Source organism: Cucurbita maxima, unplaced genomic scaffold (assembly GCF_002738345.1).
Source record: "Cucurbita maxima cultivar Rimu unplaced genomic scaffold, Cmax_1.0 Cma_Scf00046, whole genome shotgun sequence".
NCBI lineage: Eukaryota > Viridiplantae > Streptophyta > Magnoliopsida > Cucurbitales > Cucurbitaceae > Cucurbita > Cucurbita maxima.
Window position 1 is genome coordinate 1,257,168 of NW_019272062.1, and position 22,917 is coordinate 1,280,084.

Genomic DNA, 22,917 nt, shown 5'->3' on the forward strand with positions numbered 1-22,917 from the left:
CTCAAAATTTGGTTTAACCAAACTTGCATCTTTGCCAAATAAACCCCACAAGTTTGAGTGGAATTTTGAGTGTCAAAATTTGGTTAACTCAAACATGCATGCTTGCCACATATGAGTGGAATTTTGAGTGTCAAAATTTGGTGATCTCAAATTTGCATGTACATGCAAACATAACTGTATAAATAGAGTGATCATGGTGCATAAAATATCTTCTTCGTGGTGAAAGACCTTGAGAAAAACCTCTCCCAAACACTCTCTTCATATATACAAAATCCCTCCCAAGTTTAGTCACTCACCGAATTCCACAATTTCGTTATAAGGCTGGAGGATAGTGGAGAAGACACTAGCGGTGGTTCAAACCGGTTCGTGAGGAAAAAAAAATTTGAACTACAAAAGGTTAGTATTCAAATTCATTAAGTTTTAATATTTATGAACATGCTAATTATTTACTATAATTGATGTTTTAAAAGTGCCTAAAATCCAAATTGCTTCCGTTATATTAAGACGCGTGTCTTTCCAAGCTCGAATTATTTGCCGAAAATGGCTCCAAAAATTCTGAAATTTTCTTGATAGGTTCTAATTCACATAAAAATAGTATCAGATTTGAAATCTGAGGCAAAAAAACAACCAAACGGAGGCCAGACGGGTGAGAGAATGGTGTCCCACACGCCGTGCACACGCCAGTAGGTCTCCACACGCCCACACGCGCAGGGCACACGCGCGGGTAGTGCCGTGTTTCGAACCCCAACGACCGTGAACTTACCTTCGAATTTTATGAGCACGACACGTGGCACACAGTGTTTGGCGGGAAACGTCGGGTTGGACTGCAGGTTTTCGAACCGGTTCGGCGAGCGTACGGGTCGACCCGACTTAGCGCACTAGTGGAACACTGCCATGTGATGGACGCCGACTCCGCCGCGCTCCTCCGTTTGCCAGTCAACGCGTGGCGGTCTCTTTCTCTCTCCTACGTGTGTTTCAAATCTCGAGATGTTAGCATTTTCGTGTTTTCAATCTATTTTCTTCGGATTTTCTTATCTTTCAATCCATGAAAATTGTAGATCTCATATTCTACTTCTACAATATATTTTTACTTTCTTTTTTTTTTTTCTTGAACACAGATGAGTTAAGGCCGTCCAAAGATACGGAAATACTCACATTTTCTGTTTTCGATCGGTTTACCTGAAGTCCAACTAAACTCCGATTTTCGTCCAAGAACTTCAAGAAACCTGTGTGAATCTTATTTTAGTTACATACGTCAAAAACTCCAGATCTAAAACTCAAGAAATTCCTCAGATCTAGATAAAATCGAAACAAGAAGTTCGGAACCTTACTTTGTCCGTTCTCGAATTTTCTTGCCGGAATAAATGATTCCACCACCCAAACTCCTTTTCCAGCACGAGAGAAGTATTGCTACGAAGTTTCTTGCCTTGGATTCCCCAACTGCCGTTTGTCTCTTCCTCTCTCTCAAATCCTAACTTCTTCTCCTTTCTCCTTTCTCCTTTCTCCTCTCTCTCTCCCTCTCTCTCTTTTCTTTTCTTTTCTTTTCTTTTCTTTTCTTTTCTTTCTCTTTCTTTTCTTAGCCCAAACAACTAGACCCTTAGGCAAGAGTAGGAGCAAAATGACCCTTTTGCCCCCAATGTTATTATTATTATTTTTATTTTTTTATTTGTTTATCTAAAAATTCGGGTATTACAATTCTTCATTGTATTTTCTCTCTCATGTGCTTTGAATTTTGGATTTAAGTACATCATTTATTCTATCTCCAAGTATGGAATTGTTTCAAAATTTCAAATCATAAAATTTCGGGAAGGTGTATCTTGCTGACAGCAAAACGTTGGATTGAAGGGAAGGAAGATATCTTCATACAAACTCCATCAGGAAATCAATGGACATTAGAAGATGCCAAATATCTTCTTGGTCTCAACAAGAATTTGATCTCTATTGGTCAGTTGGATAGCACAGGCTAAGCACTAGAGTTTGGAAAGAGTTGGTAAAAGATTGTGAAGGGTGTCATGCTTGTTGCACGTGACACAAAATCTGGAACCTTATACACTGCTGCAGAGGGTATAAACATGGTTGTTGTGCTCAGAGTGCTTCCAATTCAAGTCTATGGTAGGATAGACTTGGACATATGAGCGTCAAAGAAATGAAGTTGCTGACTGCAAAATAAATTTTAGAAGGCCTAAAATCTATTAAGTTTAATAGGGGTCTTTGTGAGAGTTGTGTTATGGGACAACATAAATGAGTTAGCTTGACAAAGGTTGTCAAAGAATCGAAGAAAGTGCGGTTGGAAATGGTTCAAAAAGACGTTTGGGGACCATCTCCAGTTTCATCACTTGGTGGATCAAAGTTCTACATCACCTTTATAGATGATTTCAGCAGGAATGTATGGGTTTACTTCTTGAGACACAAGTCAGATGTGTTTGCCACCTTCAAGAAAATAACCACAAATTAGTTAAACTAAGTAGCTAAAAAATACTTCAACTATCCCAACAGAAACCATCTTTATTTATCCCTATTTTGACATACTCAAATTCTTCTAACAATCCCTCCCTTCAACTTATTATTCTTTGTCAAGAATTAGTTAAGTTAGAAAACCTCTGCCCACCATGTGTTCCACCTAACAATCCCTCCCTTCAACTTATTATTCTTTGTCAAGAATTAGTTAAGTTAGAAAACCTCTGCCCACCATGTGTTCCACCCAACTTCTGAAATGCTTCTAATTCGAAAGACTTTGTCAACAAATCAGCAAGTTGATTTCGGGTACCACAAAACAATGAATTAATGGTTCCTTCTTTTGTAAAATCTCTAAGAAAGTGAAATCCTACTCGTATGTGTTTGGGATGTCCATGTAAAATTGATTTTTTAGATAGCTTAATAGTTGAAGTATTATCACACATTAGTTTTATTTCTTCTATTTGAGAGTGACCAATCTCTTTGAGTATCCTCATCATCCAAACAGCTTGACATGCACAGACACTAGCAGCAACAAACTCAACTTCTGTGGTTGATAAGGTGACTATAGACTGGTTACGAGAAGACCAAGTTACTGCTCCTCCACTCATCATAAACACATAACCTGAAGTACACTTATTATCTTTCATGTCTACGACATAGTCACTNACAACAAATATTTTTTCTAGCTACTTGAAGTTGGTGAAATTGGACCACATAGATCTACATGAGCAAGACCTAATTTTTCGGTTGCTCTCCATTTACCTTTTTTTGGAAATGGAGTCCAATGTTACTTGCCTTTCATACATGCCTCACAGGTGGTGTTTGGAACTACAATTTGTGGCTGACTTTTCACCATTTTTTTGTGTTTCAAGGTGCACAAGCCTTTGTAGCCGAGATGACCATATGATGGTGCCAAAGTGTTGACTGGTCCATGTTATAAACTTCGAGGCATCTCCTTCATTTGTTGTGGCATATGGTTCAGCAAGCAAAATGAACAACCAATTTGCACTCATAATTGACTCTACCATTTTTCCTTTCTGTCGATGATAAATGCTACATACACCATCTTTGAACAACACTGCTACTCTTTTTTCTTGTAGTTGTTCAACGCTCAAGAGATTATTTTTGAGTTCAGGTACCCAATACACATTACTAATAGTGTAACGAACCCCAAGTAAAGTTAATTTCACTACACCCTTTTGAGTAACTTTCATACTTATGTTATTTCCAAGCTTGACAGTACGAGAAAAGGTCTTGTCTAAGCTTGAAAACATACCTTCATTTGCAAACATATGGTTTGATCAACCAGAATCTAAGAACCAAGCATCACTCCTTTTTGCTTCATATCTTTCCATATGAGCCATTAACCTCATTTCATCCTTTTCTTCCTGCTTTCATAATTCAATTACTTTTGTTCATCTTTGGACATTCATATTGAAAATGACTTAAGTCATGACACCTATAACATTCAACAGTTGCTTTGTTGAAAGTTGATCTTCCTCTTTCACGACTTTGCTCCTATAAGTTCCTCTTCCTCTATTACTTATTTTCATTCGAGCTTCGACTCTTAGAACTTGCACCTCTTCATTAATGTTGGATCTTTGAAATTTTTGTTCATGCACCACTAATGAACTTTGTAATTCATCAATGGACATGTTATTAGTATCTTTAGATTTCTCAATGAATACTACATCAGAAGTAAATTTTCCAAGCAGGGTACGCAAATTTTTTTCTACAATTTTCTTGTTTGGCATATCTTCTCCATACTTGTCATCTTGTTGGAGATTATTATCACTCTTGCAAAATGATCTGTGATACTTTCATCCTTCTTCATCTCTAGGATCTCAAATTCTCTCCTTAATGCATTAAGAAGAGATTTATTCCCTTCTTGGTTTCCACCAAACTTTCACTTCATTGAGTCCCAGACAATCTTGGTTGTGCAATGATCCAAGATTTGTTCAAATACAATACGATCAATTGCCTGAAAGAGATAATGCTTTACTTGATGATGTTTGAGACTAGCATCATCAAGGTGGCCCTTTAGTGGCATTATTTCTTCCACTGGTTCTAAGAAACCAATCTCTGCACACCATAGACCCTTTGCTTTGAGCAAATTTTCCATCAGCTCACTCCAATGATCATAGCGATCATTGAAGTGAGGGATCTTCGTTAAAGTTTTGTCTTCACTCATACTCTTTGTATTTGATCATTCAAAAATTTCTATCCTTCAAATCCTAGTGGTTGCTCTGATACCAATTGTAAGGTTTTGAAAGAAGAATGACTAAGCTAGAAACATAAACAATTGGAGTTTCCAGTAGTGACGATATTATTGAGTCCAAAAATATGACAAATTAGTTAAACTAAATAGCTAAAAGTACTCTAACTATCCCAAAAGAAACAATGTGTATTTAATCATATTTGACGTAATCAAATTCTTCTAACTCGTGGTTGACACTAATTTGTGACAACATATTTTTCAAGCATAATGCCACCTCAACTAGCAATACTTCAAAAAAAAAAAATGTGGGAAGGGGTGAGTATAAAAATACTTAGTAAGCAGCCTAGTTGCAAGCTCTCATCGCATCCTACCGCTTGGCAAGGGCACTCCAACGCTAAAGGCATATCAGAGGAAATAGAAGGTACAAACTCTGGTGAAACCGTTACATTGCTATTAGGCTTGTTAAGCTCTCTTAGTCGTCCTTGTTTTAGAGATTTACTAGGTTCTTAGGGGCTAAATCTCATCTCATTGTTTCAAAGATGTTTAGGACTATCCCCATGGGGTTAATCCAATCTCTAGGTGCACTTAAGTATAGCCCTCTGATCGTCACTCACAATCTTAAAATGCTTATTCCATTGAAACATACTAACCTAGGTCAATATGTAAACTGCCCTAACTCTAGTGCCCTAATATTAACTTGATTCACTCATGCATGCTTTATTAGAGAGAGATTTCTATCGATCACATAAAGCACAAAAAATATATTCCACACTCACATTGGTCATCCTTGGGTGTTGAGGACGTCTACTGGGTTCCGGGAGCAGCTAGGTGGTTTAAATGCAAACTTTCAACTCCAGGATACTCTATTTTGACTCCTCAAGTCTTTTTTTTTAACACTAGGGTCTAGACCTTTTGATCGATGCTCACGATCCTAAGATGCTCAATCTACTATAACTGTCTTGACCTAAGTCATCGTCTAGCCAACTTAACTCTAACACCTTAGCTTATCTCTATATAAATAATAAGCTCTATAGGGAGAACACGTAATCAATCACCTAGAGCTAAGCAAACTATATCAAGCATTCATACAAGCTCAATGAGGAGATAACATCTATCAATCGCATAGATCATAATATCACATCCTTCGTTCTAGTACAGTGGAAAGCAATAAAAGTTGGCATGCATCTTAAATTCCCATCCTAGAGACACTTTGGCCATTTTTTATGACATACATTGCATTTTCATCCAAAAATTCCCTTCTAAGGTCCTAAACAAGCATATTATAACCACCTATTTTAAGATATGCTCACATGCTAGCACGTCCTAGCAATTCGTACAAGTATTACTTAAGAAAATTCGCATGGCTACTACAAATTGCTAATTACATGGATGAAGCGTGACTTCCCAAGCATGATTTTCGATTACTAGAAGCCCCAAATTTTTTGAAAGATCCTAACTTGAATCATGATCACATCAGTTTTGAAATCAGAGCAAAAAATAGTCGAACGAACTAAAAAGCTGAACTCAAACACTGCCACACGCTTTCATACATGCAATAGGTCGCCTGCATGCAAGTACAGACTCGTATTTGGAGTAACAGTCGTGCTCACGTTGCGACTCATGGAGCCTTCATATTAATGCAATCGAATCGGGTCGAAGCAATGGGCAGGCAGTTTGGGTCAAATGCTGTAAGTTCAGGTCCAAACGATTGGTTCGTGTCACCCTCAAAAGTCTCGACGTGTGGCGCAATCTAAGCCAGACATACTTCCTCTTCGTTAGCCAACGTGTGTCTTCGACCATAGCTTCACACATGTCCTCCACCATCACTTGACCTACATTTCACCTACCATTTGAGAGTTTTCTAGATTCTTAAATCAATTTTCAATTTCTTTCTAATTTATTTGGATTTTGTATATTTTTCTACGTAACTCTGATTCAACTTGGTTCCTTCAAGATTTTTAATCCTTTTAAAAAAAAATTATTTCCATCTTAATCCGTTAGCTAGATAGAAAAATAAATGCTTCAAAAATCAGTGTAAAATACATAAATGATAATTTCTTGACGATCGTTGTAACTCCAACTATCGATCTGAATTGACTCGAGGTTAGTTCATGGATAGTGTGTGAAACCTTCCTTGGAATAACATATTAAAATTTCATAATCTAACTCTTCCCAAATCTCTCGAATTTGAAACAAATTGAGACAAAAATTTTGAAATTTATAACACCGTTCTTTCTTGATTCTCGATAAATTTAAGTGATTCAAGTATACAGATTGATTCTCCCCTTGTCTTTGAGCATTTCTTGTGAAGGAATTTTTGCTAAACTCTAACTCTAAATAGTAAGTTCAATAGATTCATTCTTCTTTTTTTAAAGTCCTCAACAAAATCTCGAAACATAGAAATTTAAAGAAAAGTTCAAGAAATTAATTATGGTAGGGAGTTGGATGTTATCCATATGAATCAAAGGTTAGGAGCATATATTTCCTTGTTATACTAGTTTTTGCTTGTGTTTAGTCCCCTCATCTTTCTTTTACTATTATTATGTTTGGGATTGTCAAGCTCAAACGAGTGCTCTGAAAGCTAGGCCAACGCCCCATTCTTAAAAAAAACATATAGAAATTACGAGTTTTTCTCAAAGATGGATAATCATAAAAAATTGATGTTATTAAAAAAAAAGCAGATTTCTAAAAGCTATTTTATGTACACTATTATACTAATATATGAACCATTTTTAAACTCAAATGATTAAAAGACATTACGTTCGAATTTTTCTTAAGACTTGGTAGGGATCACTAAGACGTGCTAGCATATAAGCATAACTTGTTTTATGTGGTTCGAATATGCATGATTAGACCTCAAAATTTCAATTTGGATGAGATGTTATTCATGTTAGGGAAAATTACCGAAATTACATTGGGATGAGAATGTAAGTTGTATTCCTATTTTAATTCTTTTTGCTACGTTAGAAAAGAGGATGGGATGTTGTGATCTGCTCTCCAAGTGATTGATGGATGTTATTTCCCCGTTGAGTTTGCATGAATGTTTAGATTATGTTTTCCCAGCTTTAAACGATCGATAGGAATATCTCCCTAACAAAGCATACATGAGTGAACCAAGTTAAGATTAGGGCACTAGAATTAGAGTGATTTTCACATTGACCTAGGTCAGTACGTTTTCAGTAGACCGAGCACCCTAGGTTTGTGAGCGGCGATCAAAGGTCTAGACCTAAGTGCACCCAGAAATTGGATTAGCCTTGAGTAGCTAACTTCGAGTGTTTTAGAAACGCGAGATGAGGACTAAACCATCTAGATGTCCCTAAAGACCCAGTAAACCTCCACGACATCTATGAATGATTAAGAAAGTTTAAAATGCTTACTAGCAATGTGAATGGTTTCATTAGAACCCTGAGGTTACTTAAGTTACTAATGAGTGTAGGGTTGGATCAAGGATAACGTGTCACTCAAGAAACCAGTCTGCAGGAGGGACTTGAGACTATATGGGTAGTTAGCTTAAGACAAGGACTCCTATTGAATGTAAAGTGGGTCAAAGTTGAAGCCGCGATGCCATAATCGGCCTTGGAAAGGGTTTAAAATTACCCAGGTAGATGACTTAGAGTGAATGTTTCTATTAAGTGTAGGAACAGGACAAAGTCTAAGACAAAAAATATGTAAAATGGTCTTGAGAGTGGACTTCGAGCTCATGATTTCTGCCACTAATGAGTGTAGAAACAGTTCTCGGTCTCCTGATTTAAACAACATTGCTTAAAATTCACTATTTTGAACGAAAATCAAGTTTGATACAAAATTAAACTTAGGGAAGATCTATGGATTGAAATGGATATATTACCTAGTTATTTTGATCCTAGGTATACTTTTCAAGTTTTGGGTAATGAATAATGAGAGAGAAATTAACAAGAACATGCGCAGAAATGGACTCGTAATTACGCTCCTCAACCATTCAACCAATAACCTTATCCTTAAAGAACATGCGCAGAAATGGACTCGTAATTACGCTCCTCAACCATTCAACCAATAACCTTATCCTTACCTAACAAGTCAGTCAACGCCCTCGTTCATGTCAATAATGGAGCTGCAGAAGCTTGACTATCTTAGCTGCTAAGAAAATCATTGAGAAGACTCCAGGAAATGAACTCGAATTGGCGGTCTCCACACAGCTCTTCATCCATCTCATTTGTAAGTCTAATTTTAGTCTCAGTTTTGGTCCATTTCAGCGCAACATATATATTTATATATAATATATAATCATTGAATTGTGCTCATACTTAAAAAACTACCACAATATTGATCCTTAATCACGCTATTTTGTTCATGCTGCNATGGTAGTAAAGCTATATATAGTGGACATATAAATGGTAAACCAAATTGTCATGTCCATATCTATCCGGTAAAGTTATATATAATATATGGTTATATCTGGTAAAGTTATATATACCGCTTTGAAAATGTACTTTTTACATTTTTTCTATCTTTTTCTACGGTACATACATGAAGTCATCAATATCAACTTTTAACCAATATTCTTGTCACGACCCGACTTTCGAGGCTTCGAAAGACTGAATCGTGACTAAAAAGACGAAATCGAAAACAAATAAAAATAAATAGAAGGTAAAAATCCGATAAAATCGGTAAAAATCCGGTAAAATCTAAAACAAGAAAAGGAAATTAAGGACACTTAAATTAAATATAAAATCAAAGTCAAATGTTACAAATGGGAATTACAAATACAAAATGAAATACAAAAGACTCTAAAAGACCGACAAGGGACTGACGCTCCAAAACGATACCCCTCTGTGACAGTGCAGCTCTCGAGCACCTCCCCGTATCGACTGGTACCTGAACAAAAAAAAAGGAGAAAGGGGTGAGTATAAAAATATACTCAGTAAGCAACCAACTTGTAGGCACTTTTCGCATCCTTGTCTTAGTAGGTATTCACGGTCTTATCTCTAGGTTCTAGTGAGTGCGAATCACGCTACAACTCTCTTTTTTGTATCTTAGGAGGCTTGCCCATCTTATGCAGTGGAATGATCAGTGTCCTGAGGTGAGACGCGACCTCATAAGTAAGTATGAGGGGATCGTNCAATATTAAAAAAAAAAGTAAATATTTTATGATTTATTAACTCTAAGTTTTTGTGGAATCTTACTTGGGTTAGAGTGGGAAAAGCTAAACATTTCCAGTAAAGATGTAAAAATCTCTCTCTAATAGATGTATTTTAAAATAGTGAAGTTGATAGTATATAATGGGTCAAAGCAAACAAAATCTTCTACCGAAAAGCGGATAATATCTTCTATAAAAGTTGACATGTAACAAATGTTTGAACATACGAAAAAAGCTGGCCTTTGGTGCAGATGGTGAAGCTTCTCATAAACAAAGTGGATATGAAAGCAAAGAATTTGGAAGGCAAGACAGCACTAGACATAATGAAAGAACGTGGCCTTGTTGAAGACAAAGAGGTAAAAGAGATGCTCCATGGTTCCCACATTCTCAGAGATGTTGCAAAATTTGTGTGTTCAATATTATTGTTTGTGAAGAGATTAGTGATTACGGACCATCCTGAGATCCTTTACATGTCTAAAAAGGATCGGAATGCCATATTAGTAGTTTATGTGCTCATTGCCACTGCAACTTACGAAGCAGCTCTAAGTCCACCCGAAAAAGATATGGATTTCTTCCCTCCGGAGTGGATCTCATACGTATGCTTCCAACAGTTAAATACAGTTGCATTCGTTGCTTCAATGATAGAGATTTGTGTTCATCTTCCTTCTGGGATTGGCTACGCTCTCCATTTGGTTCTTCCTTTGGTCATTTGCTATGCATTATTGGCGATCGTTTGGAGGTCGTACTTTCCTTTAGTTATCACAAGTGCAGTCATTTTTTTGCTTATTTTGTCCAAAATTCCCTTGGTTAGACAGAAGGTGAAAGGAGGTTTTAAGCCAAAGAAGCCTAACAAACTTGGTGGTCGCTTCAGCTTCAGCATGGAGAAAGAATTGACAGACATAAGTGTGCACTTTGGTCGCAGTGGTTAGAGCTTAATTATTTTCGTGATATTTGTTTTTGAATTCCACTAGTAATACTTTAAAGCGCTATGTTTGCAATTGAATATGGATTTTCCTCATGTTGAAGAGATTGGATAAGAAAAATATGTTGAGGGTGTTGTTTCATTTTGTAGTACTCAAAATGTTGTGGTTAATGACCTTAAGCATTTAAATTAGGTGTAACCTTCAAGTAGCTTATTTTGTTTGTGTATATTCTGCAATGTGATTGGTTTTCTTCAAGCCTTTTGATACATATAGTATCATGTCACAATCTTCTCACATGGAGCTTGTGTTGGCTAAATGGAGTGGTTGTTGGGTTATAGAGTATTCTGTTATTTATAGTGAAATACATATATATAGTGAACTACATATAAATGGTAGTAAAGCTATATATAGTGGACATATAAATGGTAAACCAAATTGTCATGTCCATATCTATCCCGTAAAGTTATATATAATATATGGTTATATCTGGTAAAGTTATATATACCGCTTTGAAAATGTACTTTTTACATTTTTTCTATCTTTTTCTACGGTACATACATGAAGTCATCAATATCAACTTTTAACCAATATTCTTGTCACGACCCGACTTTCGAGGCTTCGAAAGACTGAATCGTGACTAAAAAGACGAAATCGAAAACAAATAAAAATAAATAGAAGGTAAAAATCCGATAAAATCGGTAAAAATCCGGTAAAATCTAAAACAAGAAAAGGAAATTAAGGACACTTAAATTAAATATAAAATCAAAGTCAAATGTTACAAATGGGAATTACAAATACAAAATGAAATACAAAAGACTCTAAAAGACCGACAAGGGACTGACGCTCCAAAACGATACCCCTCTGTGACAGTGCAGCTCTCGAGCACCTCCCCGTATCGACTGGTACCTGAACAAAAAAAAAGGAGAAAGGGGTGAGTATAAAAATATACTCAGTAAGCAACCAACTTGTAGGCACTTTTCGCATCCTTGTCTTAGTAGGTATTCACGGTCTTATCTCTAGATTCTAGTGAGTGCGAATCACGCTACAACTCTCTTTTTTGTATCTTAGGAGGCTTGCCCATCTTATGCAGTGGAATGATCAGTGTCCTGAGGTGAGACGCGACCTCATAAGTAAGTATGAGGGGATCGTATGGCTGGATCTGAATGCGTAACTCTCTCTGAACATCATCCATGGAGGTTAGCTGACAACCCTCACACGGGACCATACATCCACTAAAATCGGAGGTTGCGATCCCCTATGTGCCGGTCAGCTACTAAGTCATCCTAGTGGTTCCACATCTCCCGCTCAGGGACGAGTTTCTACGGTCCAGGAGTCTTGTTCAGAAGACCCCTTAGCTATCACGACTAGTTCTGGGCACCTGTCACACTTCCCTGTCCGAATCTGTCAAGCTCAACGATCTCCGTACCGGAGCTCTGTCTTGACGGTACGGTATTAGAGCAGAGAGGGAAGTGGAGGTTCTAATGAAACTATCTACATTGCTCAACTTTAGCGGGCTACCTACTGTTACCGTGGTGTCCTACTATTCTTTCTAGGGTGGAACTTGGTAGCTTAGACTTGGATTCATGCATCTCTAGGATTCTCGTGCAAGATTTCACAAACCTATCGGGTTTGGAATTCTGGGCTCTGGATCCACTGGTAATCGTTTTGCGGGTCTAAATGCACGGTATTCTAGAGGTTCCCCAATCTAGGGTCTCGTCTAGCCTATTTAGTCACAAGCACCCTAATCTAAGCTCACAATTTCTTCCTATTCGTCAAGAAAGATAACACAAGCAATCACCATGCATAGGAGTTGACACGCAACAGTTCACGCAATATTAACAAACATGCTCAACGGGAAGATAACGACAATCTTTACCCAGAGCACAGATTTCACAAGTTTCCCATCCTCCTCATGCATACATACATTATCATAATCTCAATCTAAACAGATTACATAATCATTCATGGAGTTAACACGCAACAGTTTATGCAATATTAACAAACACGCTCAACGGGAAGATAACGTTCATCTTCACCCGAAATGCAGATTTCACAAGTTTCCCAACCTTCTCATACATACATACATTATCAGAATCTCAATCTAAACAGATTAGATTATCATTCATATCTAAAAGCCATAGATTTTCTTATTTATTTCATTTTCATGGTTTTCATACAAGGTTCAGCTAGCTAAGGTTATGGGTATGATAGCATTCATGCTTATTCCAAGCGGTTCCTACAAGTACTGCTCGTGGGAATCCAAATGGCTACTTACTTGGTTGACGCTGTTGGGTTTTATGTCCTAAAACTCATAGTTTGTAAACAAAAACATATTTTATTTTCAATAAAGTTATTATTGTTGTTTATTCAGTAAAGATTGTTATTGAATAAAGTGAACTTTACGATCATTAATCTAAATTCAATAAACTAAGAACACTCTGACTATAGTATGATTACTTGAACTATATGTAGAGACATAAGAGTTGGTCAAATTCAAGTATACAGTCAAAATGATCTATAGTATAAGGATAAGGCTGAGTACCTTATTCTAGGAACACTATGAATGCGGCTCACTTTTGTATATGTGATATAAACAATGTGATCACTAAAATTGTACTGGAGTAGAAGGGATAGTAGACCCGAGAGCTACTAGTATTATTGTGGAGACATGTGAGTGGGGGCGTCCTATGCAATGAGTATCGCATAAGATTGAACCATGAAGAAAATCACTCTCACTTTATAATGTCGTTTACTGTTGAGACTGATTTTCTTTTCATTCGATGACCTAGGTAACTCGATCTTAATCCTGAGCTAACCATGAACTCCTGTTTATTCGAAATTATCCTTAGATTTGCATGGGTAAGAGTGGCTCAAGTTCGTCGACTCAATTGGCCTCCCATTTCAGGGGTAACACTGGGTAAATGGTTGGGGACATGGGGTGAAAGATGGAATTCACTTCTACCCTCTTTTAGGGATAGAAGAAAGATAGTTCCCTTAAGTTCTGACTTCAGGTCTTGAACAAGGGGACCTACCCTCTCATTGGCCTGAAAGGGATTCGGTTTACTAGTTGGACCACAAACCAATTGTTCATTAGAGGATCAGTGAGACATAAGAAACAAGAAGTAACTTCAGAGGTAAAACGATAAATTGACCCAGCTCTAGTTACGAATAACCTGTGAAGGATCGACTTACTAATCAAGGTTATATCAAATGGACAGAAATATATCTATAGTGAGGGGAGTGCAACTACTAGGCTATAGTGAAATGTCCTAGTAGTTAACGAATGTTGGTTAACAAGGTTAATGAGTTTAACCGGTTAATCTTGGATCGTTGGAGCCCATGATCTATAGGTTCATTAGGTTCCTCTGCTAGCTCATATCGGACTAAACCATAGAATAGTGTGACGAGTGAGTCCGAAGTGTTCGAATTCAAATTAGGGAGAATGCGCTACATATATACGATATATTTAACTGCATTTTTGTTTTATTTATGAATTAAACAAAAAGAGAGAATCTGAGATATTTAAATAAGATTTAAATATCTTGATCAAATATGTGTCGAAATTAATTGGGATTGACATTTGAATTAATATTAAATATTAATTAAATAGTTTAATTAATCATTTAATATTACTCTACTTTGAAATTAATAATTCAAATGGATGGTTGAATCAAAATGAACAAAAGTCAAAATGTTATTCATTTAATGGAAAAATTTGGAATTTTGAGTTCTCAAAATTTGGTTTAACCAAACTTGCATCTTTGCCAAATAAACCCCACAAGTTTGAGTGGAATTTTGAGTGTCAAAATTTGGTTAACTCAAACATGCATGCTTGCCACATATGAGTGGAATTTTGAGTGTCAAAATTTGGTGATCTCAAATTTGCATGTACATGCAAACATAACTGTATAAATAGAGTGATCATGGTGCATAAAATATCTTCTTCGTGGTGAAAGACCTTGAGAAAAACCTCTCCCAAACACTCTCTTCATATATACAAAATCCCTCCCAAGTTTAGTCACTCACCGAATTCCACAATTTCGTTATAAGGCTGGAGGATAGTGGAGAAGACACTAGCGGTGGTTCAAACCGGTTCGTGAGGAAAAAAAAATTTGAACTACAAAAGGTTAGTATTCAAATTCATTAAGTTTTAATATTTATGAACATGCTAATTATTTACTATAATTGATGTTTTAAAAGTGCCTAAAATCCAAATTGCTTCCGTTATATTAAGACGCGTGTCTTTCCAAGCTCGAATTATTTGCCGAAAATGGCTCCAAAAATTCTGAAATTTTCTTGATAGGTTCTAATTCACATAAAAATAGTATCAGATTTGAAATCTGAGGCAAAAAAACAACCAAACGGAGGCCAGACGGGTGAGAGAATGGTGTCCCACACGCCGTGCACACGCCAGTAGGTCTCCACACGCCCACACGCGCAGGGCACACGCGCGGGTAGTGCCGTGTTTCGAACCCCAACGACCGTGAACTTACCTTCGAATTTTATGAGCACGACACGTGGCACACAGTGTTTGGCGGGAAACGTCGGGTTGGACTGCAGGTTTTCGAACCGGTTCGGCGAGCGTACGGGTCGACCCGACTTAGCGCACTAGTGGAACACTGCCATGTGATGGACGCCGACTCCGCCGCGCTCCTCCGTTTGCCAGTCAACGCGTGGCGGTCTCTTTCTCTCTCCTACGTGTGTTTCAAATCTCGAGATGTTAGCATTTTCGTGTTTTCAATCTATTTTCTTCGGATTTTCTTATCTTTCAATCCATGAAAATTGTAGATCTCATATTCTACTTCTACAATATATTTTTACTTTCTTTTTTTTTTTTCTTGAACACAGATGAGTTAAGGCCGTCCAAAGATACGGAAATACTCACATTTTCTGTTTTCGATCGGTTTACCTGAAGTCCAACTAAACTCCGATTTTCGTCCAAGAACTTCAAGAAACCTGTGTGAATCTTATTTTAGTTACATACGTCAAAAACTCCAGATCTAAAACTCAAGAAATTCCTCAGATCTAGATAAAATCGAAACAAGAAGTTCGGAACCTTACTTTGTCCGTTCTCGAATTTTCTTGCCGGAATAAATGATTCCACCACCCAAACTCCTTTTCCAGCACGAGAGAAGTATTGCTACGAAGTTTCTTGCCTTGGATTCCCCAACTGCCGTTTGTCTCTTCCTCTCTCTCAAATCCTAACTTCTTCTCCTTTCTCCTTTCTCCTTTCTCCTCTCTCTCTCCCTCTCTCTCTTTTCTTTTCTTTTCTTTTCTTTTCTTTTCTTTTCTTTCCTTTTCTTTTCTTAGCCCAAACAACTAGACCCTTAGGCAAGAGTAGGAGCAAAATGACCCTTTTGCCCCCAATGTTATTATTATTATTTTTATTTTTTTATTTGTTTATCTAAAAATTCGGGTATTACAATTCTTCATTGTATTTTCTCTCTCATGTGCTTTGAATTTTGGATTTAAGTACATCATTTATTCTATCTCCAAGTATGGAATTGTTTCAAAATTTCAAATCATAAAATTTCGGGAAGGTGTATCTTGCTGACAGCAAAACGTTGGATTGAAGGGAAGGAAGATATCTTCATACAAACTCCATCAGGAAATCAATGGACATTAGAAGATGCCAAATATCTTCTTGGTCTCAACAAGAATTTGATCTCTATTGGTCAGTTGGATAGCACAGGCTAAGCACTAGAGTTTGGAAAGAGTTGGTAAAAGATTGTGAAGGGTGTCATGCTTGTTGCACGTGACACAAAATCTGGAACCTTATACACTGCTGCAGAGGGTATAAACATGGTTGTTGTGCTCAGAGTGCTTCCAATTCAAGTCTATGGTAGGATAGACTTGGACATATGAGCGTCAAAGAAATGAAGTTGCTGACTGCAAAATAAATTTTAGAAGGCCTAAAATCTATTAAGTTTAATAGGGGTCTTTGTGAGAGTTGTGTTATGGGACAACATAAATGAGTTAGCTTGACAAAGGTTGTCAAAGAATCGAAGAAAGTGCGGTTGGAAATGGTTCAAAAAGACGTTTGGGGACCATCTCCAGTTTCATCACTTGGTGGATCAAAGTTCTACATCACCTTTATAGATGATTTCAGCAGGAATGTATGGGTTTACTTCTTGAGACACAAGTCAGATGTGTTTGCCACCTTCAAGAAAATAACCACAAATTAGTTAAACTAAGTAGCTAAAAAATACTTCAACTATCCCAACAGAAACCATCTTTATTTATCCCTATTTTGACATACTCAAATTCTTCTAACAATCCCTCCCTTCAACTTATTATTCTTTGTCAAGAATTAGTTAAGTTAGAAAACCTCTGCCCACCATGTGTTCCACCTAACAATCCCTCCCTTCAACTTATTATTCTTTGTCAAGAATTAGTTAAGTTAGAAAACCTCTGCCCACCATGTGTTCCACCCAACTTCTGAAATGCTTCTAATTCGAAAGACTTTGTCAACAAATCAGCAAGTTGATTTCGGGTACCACAAAACAATGAATTAATGGTTCCTTCTTTTGTAAAATCTCTAAGAAAGTGAAATCCTACTCGTATGTGTTTGGGATGTCCATGTAAAATTGATTTTTTAGATAGCTTAATAGTTGAAGTATTATCACACATTAGTTTTATTTCTTCTATTTGAGAGTGACCAATCTCTTTGAGTATCCTCATCATCCAAACAGCTTGACATGCACAGACACTAGCAGCAACAAACTCAACTTCTGTGGTTGATAAGGTGACTATAGACTGGTTACGAGAAGACCAAGTTACTGCTCCTCCACTCATCATAAACACATAACCTGAAGTACACTTATTATCTTTCATGTCTACGACATAGTCACTGTTAGCAAATCCAATTAAATCACTAACTTCTCCCTTTCTATAAAATACATCATAATCTACTATACCTCAAGTACCTAAAATTATTTTAGCTGCTGCAAAATGTTGTTGTTTTGGACATAAAATGACTAATCAAACTTACAACAAACATGAGATCAAGACAAGTAGTTATGAGATACATTAGACTTCCCACTATTTGTTTATACAAAGTTACATCTACTTTTGCACCATTTTTATCTTTGCCAATTTTTTGTCTTGGAACAATAGGATTATCAACAGAATTGCAATTCTCGATGCCAAATCGATTTAAAACTTCAACCGCATGCTTCCTTTGACATGTAAAAATACCATCTAATCTTTGCATTACCTCTGTTCCAAGGAAAAATCTCATTTGACCTAAGTAAATCATATCAAACTCTTTCTTCCTAGAACGTTTAAATTCCTCCAATAATTTTTCAACATCTCCAGTAAATAAAAGAACATCAATATAAATTCTTACAATAAAAATTTTACCTCTCTTCCTCTTGATGAAAAATGTCTACTCATGGAAACTGCTTTCGAATCTTTCTTTGATGAAGTAGGATTCTATTCGACTAAACTAGGTTCTAGGTGCTTGTTTCAATCCGTAGAGAGCCTTTTGGAGTTCGTACACCATCTCCTCACTTCACTTTTTCTCATAGCTTTTTGGTTGCTCGACAAAAATATCTTCTTTTAACTCACCACATAAAAAAGTTGATTTGATATGTAATTGATAGAGTTTCCAACCAACCTTTGCGGAAGGAGAAACTCTCCTGCATGACCCTGCAAAAGTAATGATCATTCTCACAATATCCATTCTGGCCACAGGTGTGTACACTTACGTATAATCAATTTCATACTCTTGTGGGTAGCCTTTTACCACCAGTCTTGCTTTGTATTTATCAACTTCTCTATACTCATAAAGCTTGGTCTTATAAATCAAATCCACTCCTATTTCCTTTGCTCAAACCAGTAAAACCCCCAAGTTCCTTATTTGATTTTTTCAATGAATTTGATTTCTTTATCCGTAGTCAATTGTTGAATTCTGCAAAGTTAATTATCTTCCTTTATGTTTCCTTAAACATTTTATAGGCATTCCAATTTTCTTTTCCACCATTATTTATAAATAATTGGAATGATAAAGTGTTTATGGTTTTTCTACAAGAAAATAACTCCAAAGTCTTCCTTGAAAAATCATCTATAAAGCACAACAAATATTTTTTCTAGCTACTTGAAGTTGGTGAAATTGGACCACATAGATCTACATGAGCAAGACCTAATTTTTCGGTTGCTCTCCATTTACCTTTTTTTGGAAATGGAGTCCAATGTTACTTGCCTTTCATACATGCCTCACAGGTGGTGTTTGGAACTACAATTTGTGGCTGACTTTTCACCATTTTTTTGTGTTTCAAGGTGCACAAGCCTTTGTAGCCGAGATGACCATATGATGGTGCCAAAGTGTTGACTGGTCCATGTTATAAACTTCGAGGCATCTCCTTCATTTGTTGTGGCATATGGTTCAGCAAGCAAAATGAACAACCAATTTGCACTCATAATTGACTCTACCATTTTTCCTTTCTGTCGATGATAAATGCTACATACACCATCTTTGAACAACACTGCTACTCTTTTTTCTTGTAGTTGTTCAACGCTCAAGAGATTATTTTTGAGTTCAGGTACCCAATACACATTACTAATAGTGTAACGAACCCCAAGTAAAGTTAATTTCACTACACCCTTTTGAGTAACTTTCATACTTATGTTATTTCCAAGCTTGACAGTACGAGAAAAGGTCTTGTCTAAGCTTGAAAACATACCTTCATTTGCAAACATATGGTTTGATCAACCAGAATCTAAGAACCAAGCATCACTCCTTTTTGCTTCATATCTTTCCATATGAGCCATTAACCTCATTTCATCCTTTTCTTCCTGCTTTCATAATTCAATTACTTTTGTTCATCTTTGGACATTCATATTGAAAATGACTTAAGTCATGACACCTATAACATTCAACAGTTGCTTTGTTGAAAGTTGATCTTCCTCTTTCACGACTTTGCTCTTGTAAGTTCCTCTTCCTCTATTACTTATTTTCATTCGAGCTTCGACTTTTAGAACTTGCACCTCTTCATTAATGTTGGATCTTTGAAATTTTTGTTCATGCACCACTAATAAACTTTGTAATTCATCAATGGACATGTTATCAGTATCTTTAGATTTCTCAATGAATACTACATCAGAAGTAAATTTTCCAAGCAGGGTACGCAAATTTTTTTCTACAATTTTCTTGTTTGGCATATCTTCTCCATACTTGTCATCTTGTTGGAGATTATTATCACTCTTGCAAAATGATCTGTGATACTTTCATCCTTCTTCATCTCTAGGATCTCAAATTCTCTCCTTAATGCATTAAGAAGAGATTTATTCCCTTCTTGGTTTCCACCAAACTTTCGCTTCATTGAGTCCCAGACAATCTTGGTTGTGCAATGATCCAAGATTTGTTCAAATACAATACGATCAATTGCCTGAAAGAGATAATGCTTTACTTGATGATGTTTGAGACTAGCATCATCAAGGTGGCCCTTTAGTGGCATTATTTCTTCCACTGGTTCTAAGAAACCAATCTCTGCACACCATAGACCCTTTGCTTTGAGCAAATTTTCCATCAGCTCACTCCAATGATCATAGCGATCATTGAAGTGAGGGATCTTCGTTAAAGTTTTGTCTTCACTCATACTCTTTGTATTTGATCATTCAAAAATTTCTATCCTGTTGCTCTGATACCAATTGTAAGGTTTTGAAAGAAGAATGACTAAGCTAGAAACATAAACAATTGGAGTTTCCAATAGTGACGATATTATTGAGTCCAAAAATATGACAAATTAGTTAAACTAAATAGCTAAAATTACTCTAACTATCCCAAAAGAAACAATGTGTATTTAATCATATTTGACGTAATCAAATTCTTCTAACTCGTGGTTGACACTAATTTGTGACAACATATTTTTCAAGCATAATGCCACCTCAACTAGCAATACTTCAAAAAAAAAATGTGGGAAGGGGTGAGTATAAAAATACTTAGTAAGCAGCCTAGTTGCAAGCTCTCATCACATCCTACCGCTTGGCAAGGGCACTCCAACGCTAAAGGCATATCAGAGGAAATAGAAGGTACAAACTCTGGTGAAACCGTTACATTGCTATTAGGCTTGTTAAGCTTTCTTAGTCGTCCTTGTTGTAGAGATTTACTAGGTTCTTAGGGGCTAAATCTCATCTCATTGTTTCAAAGATGTTTAGGACTATCCCCATGGGGTTAATCCAATCTCTAGGTGCACTTAAGTATAGCCCTCTGATCGTCACTCACAATCTTAAAATGCTTATTCCATTGAAACATACTAACCTAGGTCAATATGTAAACTGCCCTAACTCTAGTGCCCTAATATTAACTTGATTCACTCATGCATGCTTTATTAGAGAGAGATTTCTATCGATCACATAAAGCACAAAAAATATATTCTACACTCACATTGGTCATCCTTGGGTGTTGAGGACGTCTACTGGGTTCCGGGAGCAGCTAGGTGGTTTAAATGCAAACTTTCAACTCCAGGATACTCTATTTTGACTCCTCAAGTCTTTTTTTTTAACACTAGGGTCTAGACCTTTTGATCGATGCTCACGATCCTAAGATGCTCAATCTACTATAACTGTCTTGACCTAAGTCATCGTCTCGCCAACTTAACTCTAACACCTTAGCTTATCTCTATATAAATAATAAGCTCTATAGGGAGAACACGTAATCAATCACCTAGAGCTAAGCAAACTATATCAAGCATTCATACAAGCTCAATGAGGAGATAACATCTATCAATCGCATAGATCATAATATCACATCCTTCGTTCTAGTACAGTGGAAAGCAATAAAAGTTGGCATGCATCTTAAATTCCCATCCTAGAGACACTTTGGCCATTTTTTATGACATACATTGCATTTTCATCCAAAAATTCCCTTCTAAGGTCCTAAACAAGCATATTATAACCACCTATTTTAAGATATGCTCACATGCTAGCACGTCCTAGCAATTCGTACAAGTATTACTTAAGAAAATTCGCATGGCTACTACAAATTGCTAATTACATGGATGAAGCGTGACTTCCCAATCATGATTTTTGATTACTAGAAGCCCCAAATTTTTTGAAAGATCCTAACTTGAATCATGATCACATCAGTTTTGAAATCAGAGCAAAAAATAGTCGAACGAACTAAAAAGCTGAACTCAAACACCGCCACACGCTTTCATACATGCAATAGGTCGCCTGCATGCAAGTACAGACTCGTATTTGGAGTAACAGTCGTGCTCACGTTGCGACTCATGGAGCCTTCATATTAATGCAATCGAATCGGGTCGAAGCAATGGGCAGGCAGTTTGGGTCAAATGCTGTAAGTTCAGGTCCAATCGATTGGTTCGTGTCACCCTCAAAAGTCTCGACGTGTGGCGCAATCTAAGCCAGACATACTTCCTCTTCGTTAGCCAGTGTCACCCTCAAAAGTCTCGACGTGTGGCGCAATCTAAGCCAGACATACTTCCTCTTCGTTAGCCAGCGTGTGTCTTCGACCATAGCTTCACACATGTCCTCCACCATCACTTGACCTACATTTCACCTACCATTTGAGAGTTTTCTAGATTCTTAAATCAATTTTCAATTTCTTTCTAATTTATTTGGATTTTCTACCATTTGAGAGTTTTCTAGATTCTTAAATCAATTTTCAATTTCTTTCTAATTTATTTGGATTTTGTATATTTTTCTACTTTTCTAGATTCTTAAATCAATTTTCAATTTCTTTCTAATTTATTTGGATTTTGTATATTTTTCTACATAACTTTGATTCAACTTGGTTCCTTCAAGATTTTTAATCCTTTTAAAAAAAAATTATTTCCATCTTAATCCGTTAGCTAGATAGAAAAATAAATGCTTCAAAAATCAGTGTAAAATACATAAATGATAATTTCTTGACGATCGTTGTAACTCCAACTATCGATCTGAATTGACTCGAGGTTAGTTCATGGATAGTGTGTGAAACCTTCCTTGGAATAACATATTAAAATTTCATAATCTAACTCTTCCCAAATCTCTCGAATTTGAAACAAATTGAGACAAAAATTTTGAAATTTATAACACCGTTCTTTCTTGATTCTCGATAAATTTAAGTGATTCAAGTATACAGATTGATTCTCCCCTTGTCTTTGAGCATTTCTTGTGAAGGAATTTTTGCTAAACTCTAACTCTAAATAGTAAGTTCAATAGATTCATTCTTCTTTTTTTAAAGTCCTCAACAAAATCTC

At 36.5% G+C, this 22,917-nt stretch overlaps 1 protein-coding gene and 2 long non-coding RNA genes across 3 annotated transcripts; 1 reads left to right on the plus strand and 2 right to left on the minus strand.

Moving 5' to 3' along the window:
* Window positions 1-499: 499 nt before the first annotated feature.
* LOC111470616 lies at window positions 500-1,536 on the minus strand. The gene is made up of 3 exons (XR_002715083.1): window positions 1,332-1,536; window positions 1,156-1,226; window positions 500-964 (listed from the first exon to the last, which is right to left on the minus strand). It is a non-coding gene; the product is annotated as an uncharacterized LOC111470616 (long non-coding RNA).
* An 8,506-nt stretch (window positions 1,537-10,042) lies between these two features.
* On the plus strand, window positions 10,043-10,720 carry LOC111470574. The gene has a single exon (XM_023116111.1). The coding sequence runs from the start codon at window positions 10,043-10,045 to the stop codon at window positions 10,718-10,720; it is 678 nt and encodes a 225-aa protein (XP_022971879.1).
* Window positions 10,721-14,943: 4,223 nt separating this feature from the next.
* On the minus strand, window positions 14,944-15,980 carry LOC111470615. Its single transcript, XR_002715082.1, has 3 exons — window positions 15,776-15,980; window positions 15,600-15,670; window positions 14,944-15,408 (listed from the first exon to the last, which is right to left on the minus strand). It is a non-coding gene; the product is annotated as an uncharacterized LOC111470615 (long non-coding RNA).
* Between the last annotated feature and the right edge of the window lie 6,937 nt (window positions 15,981-22,917).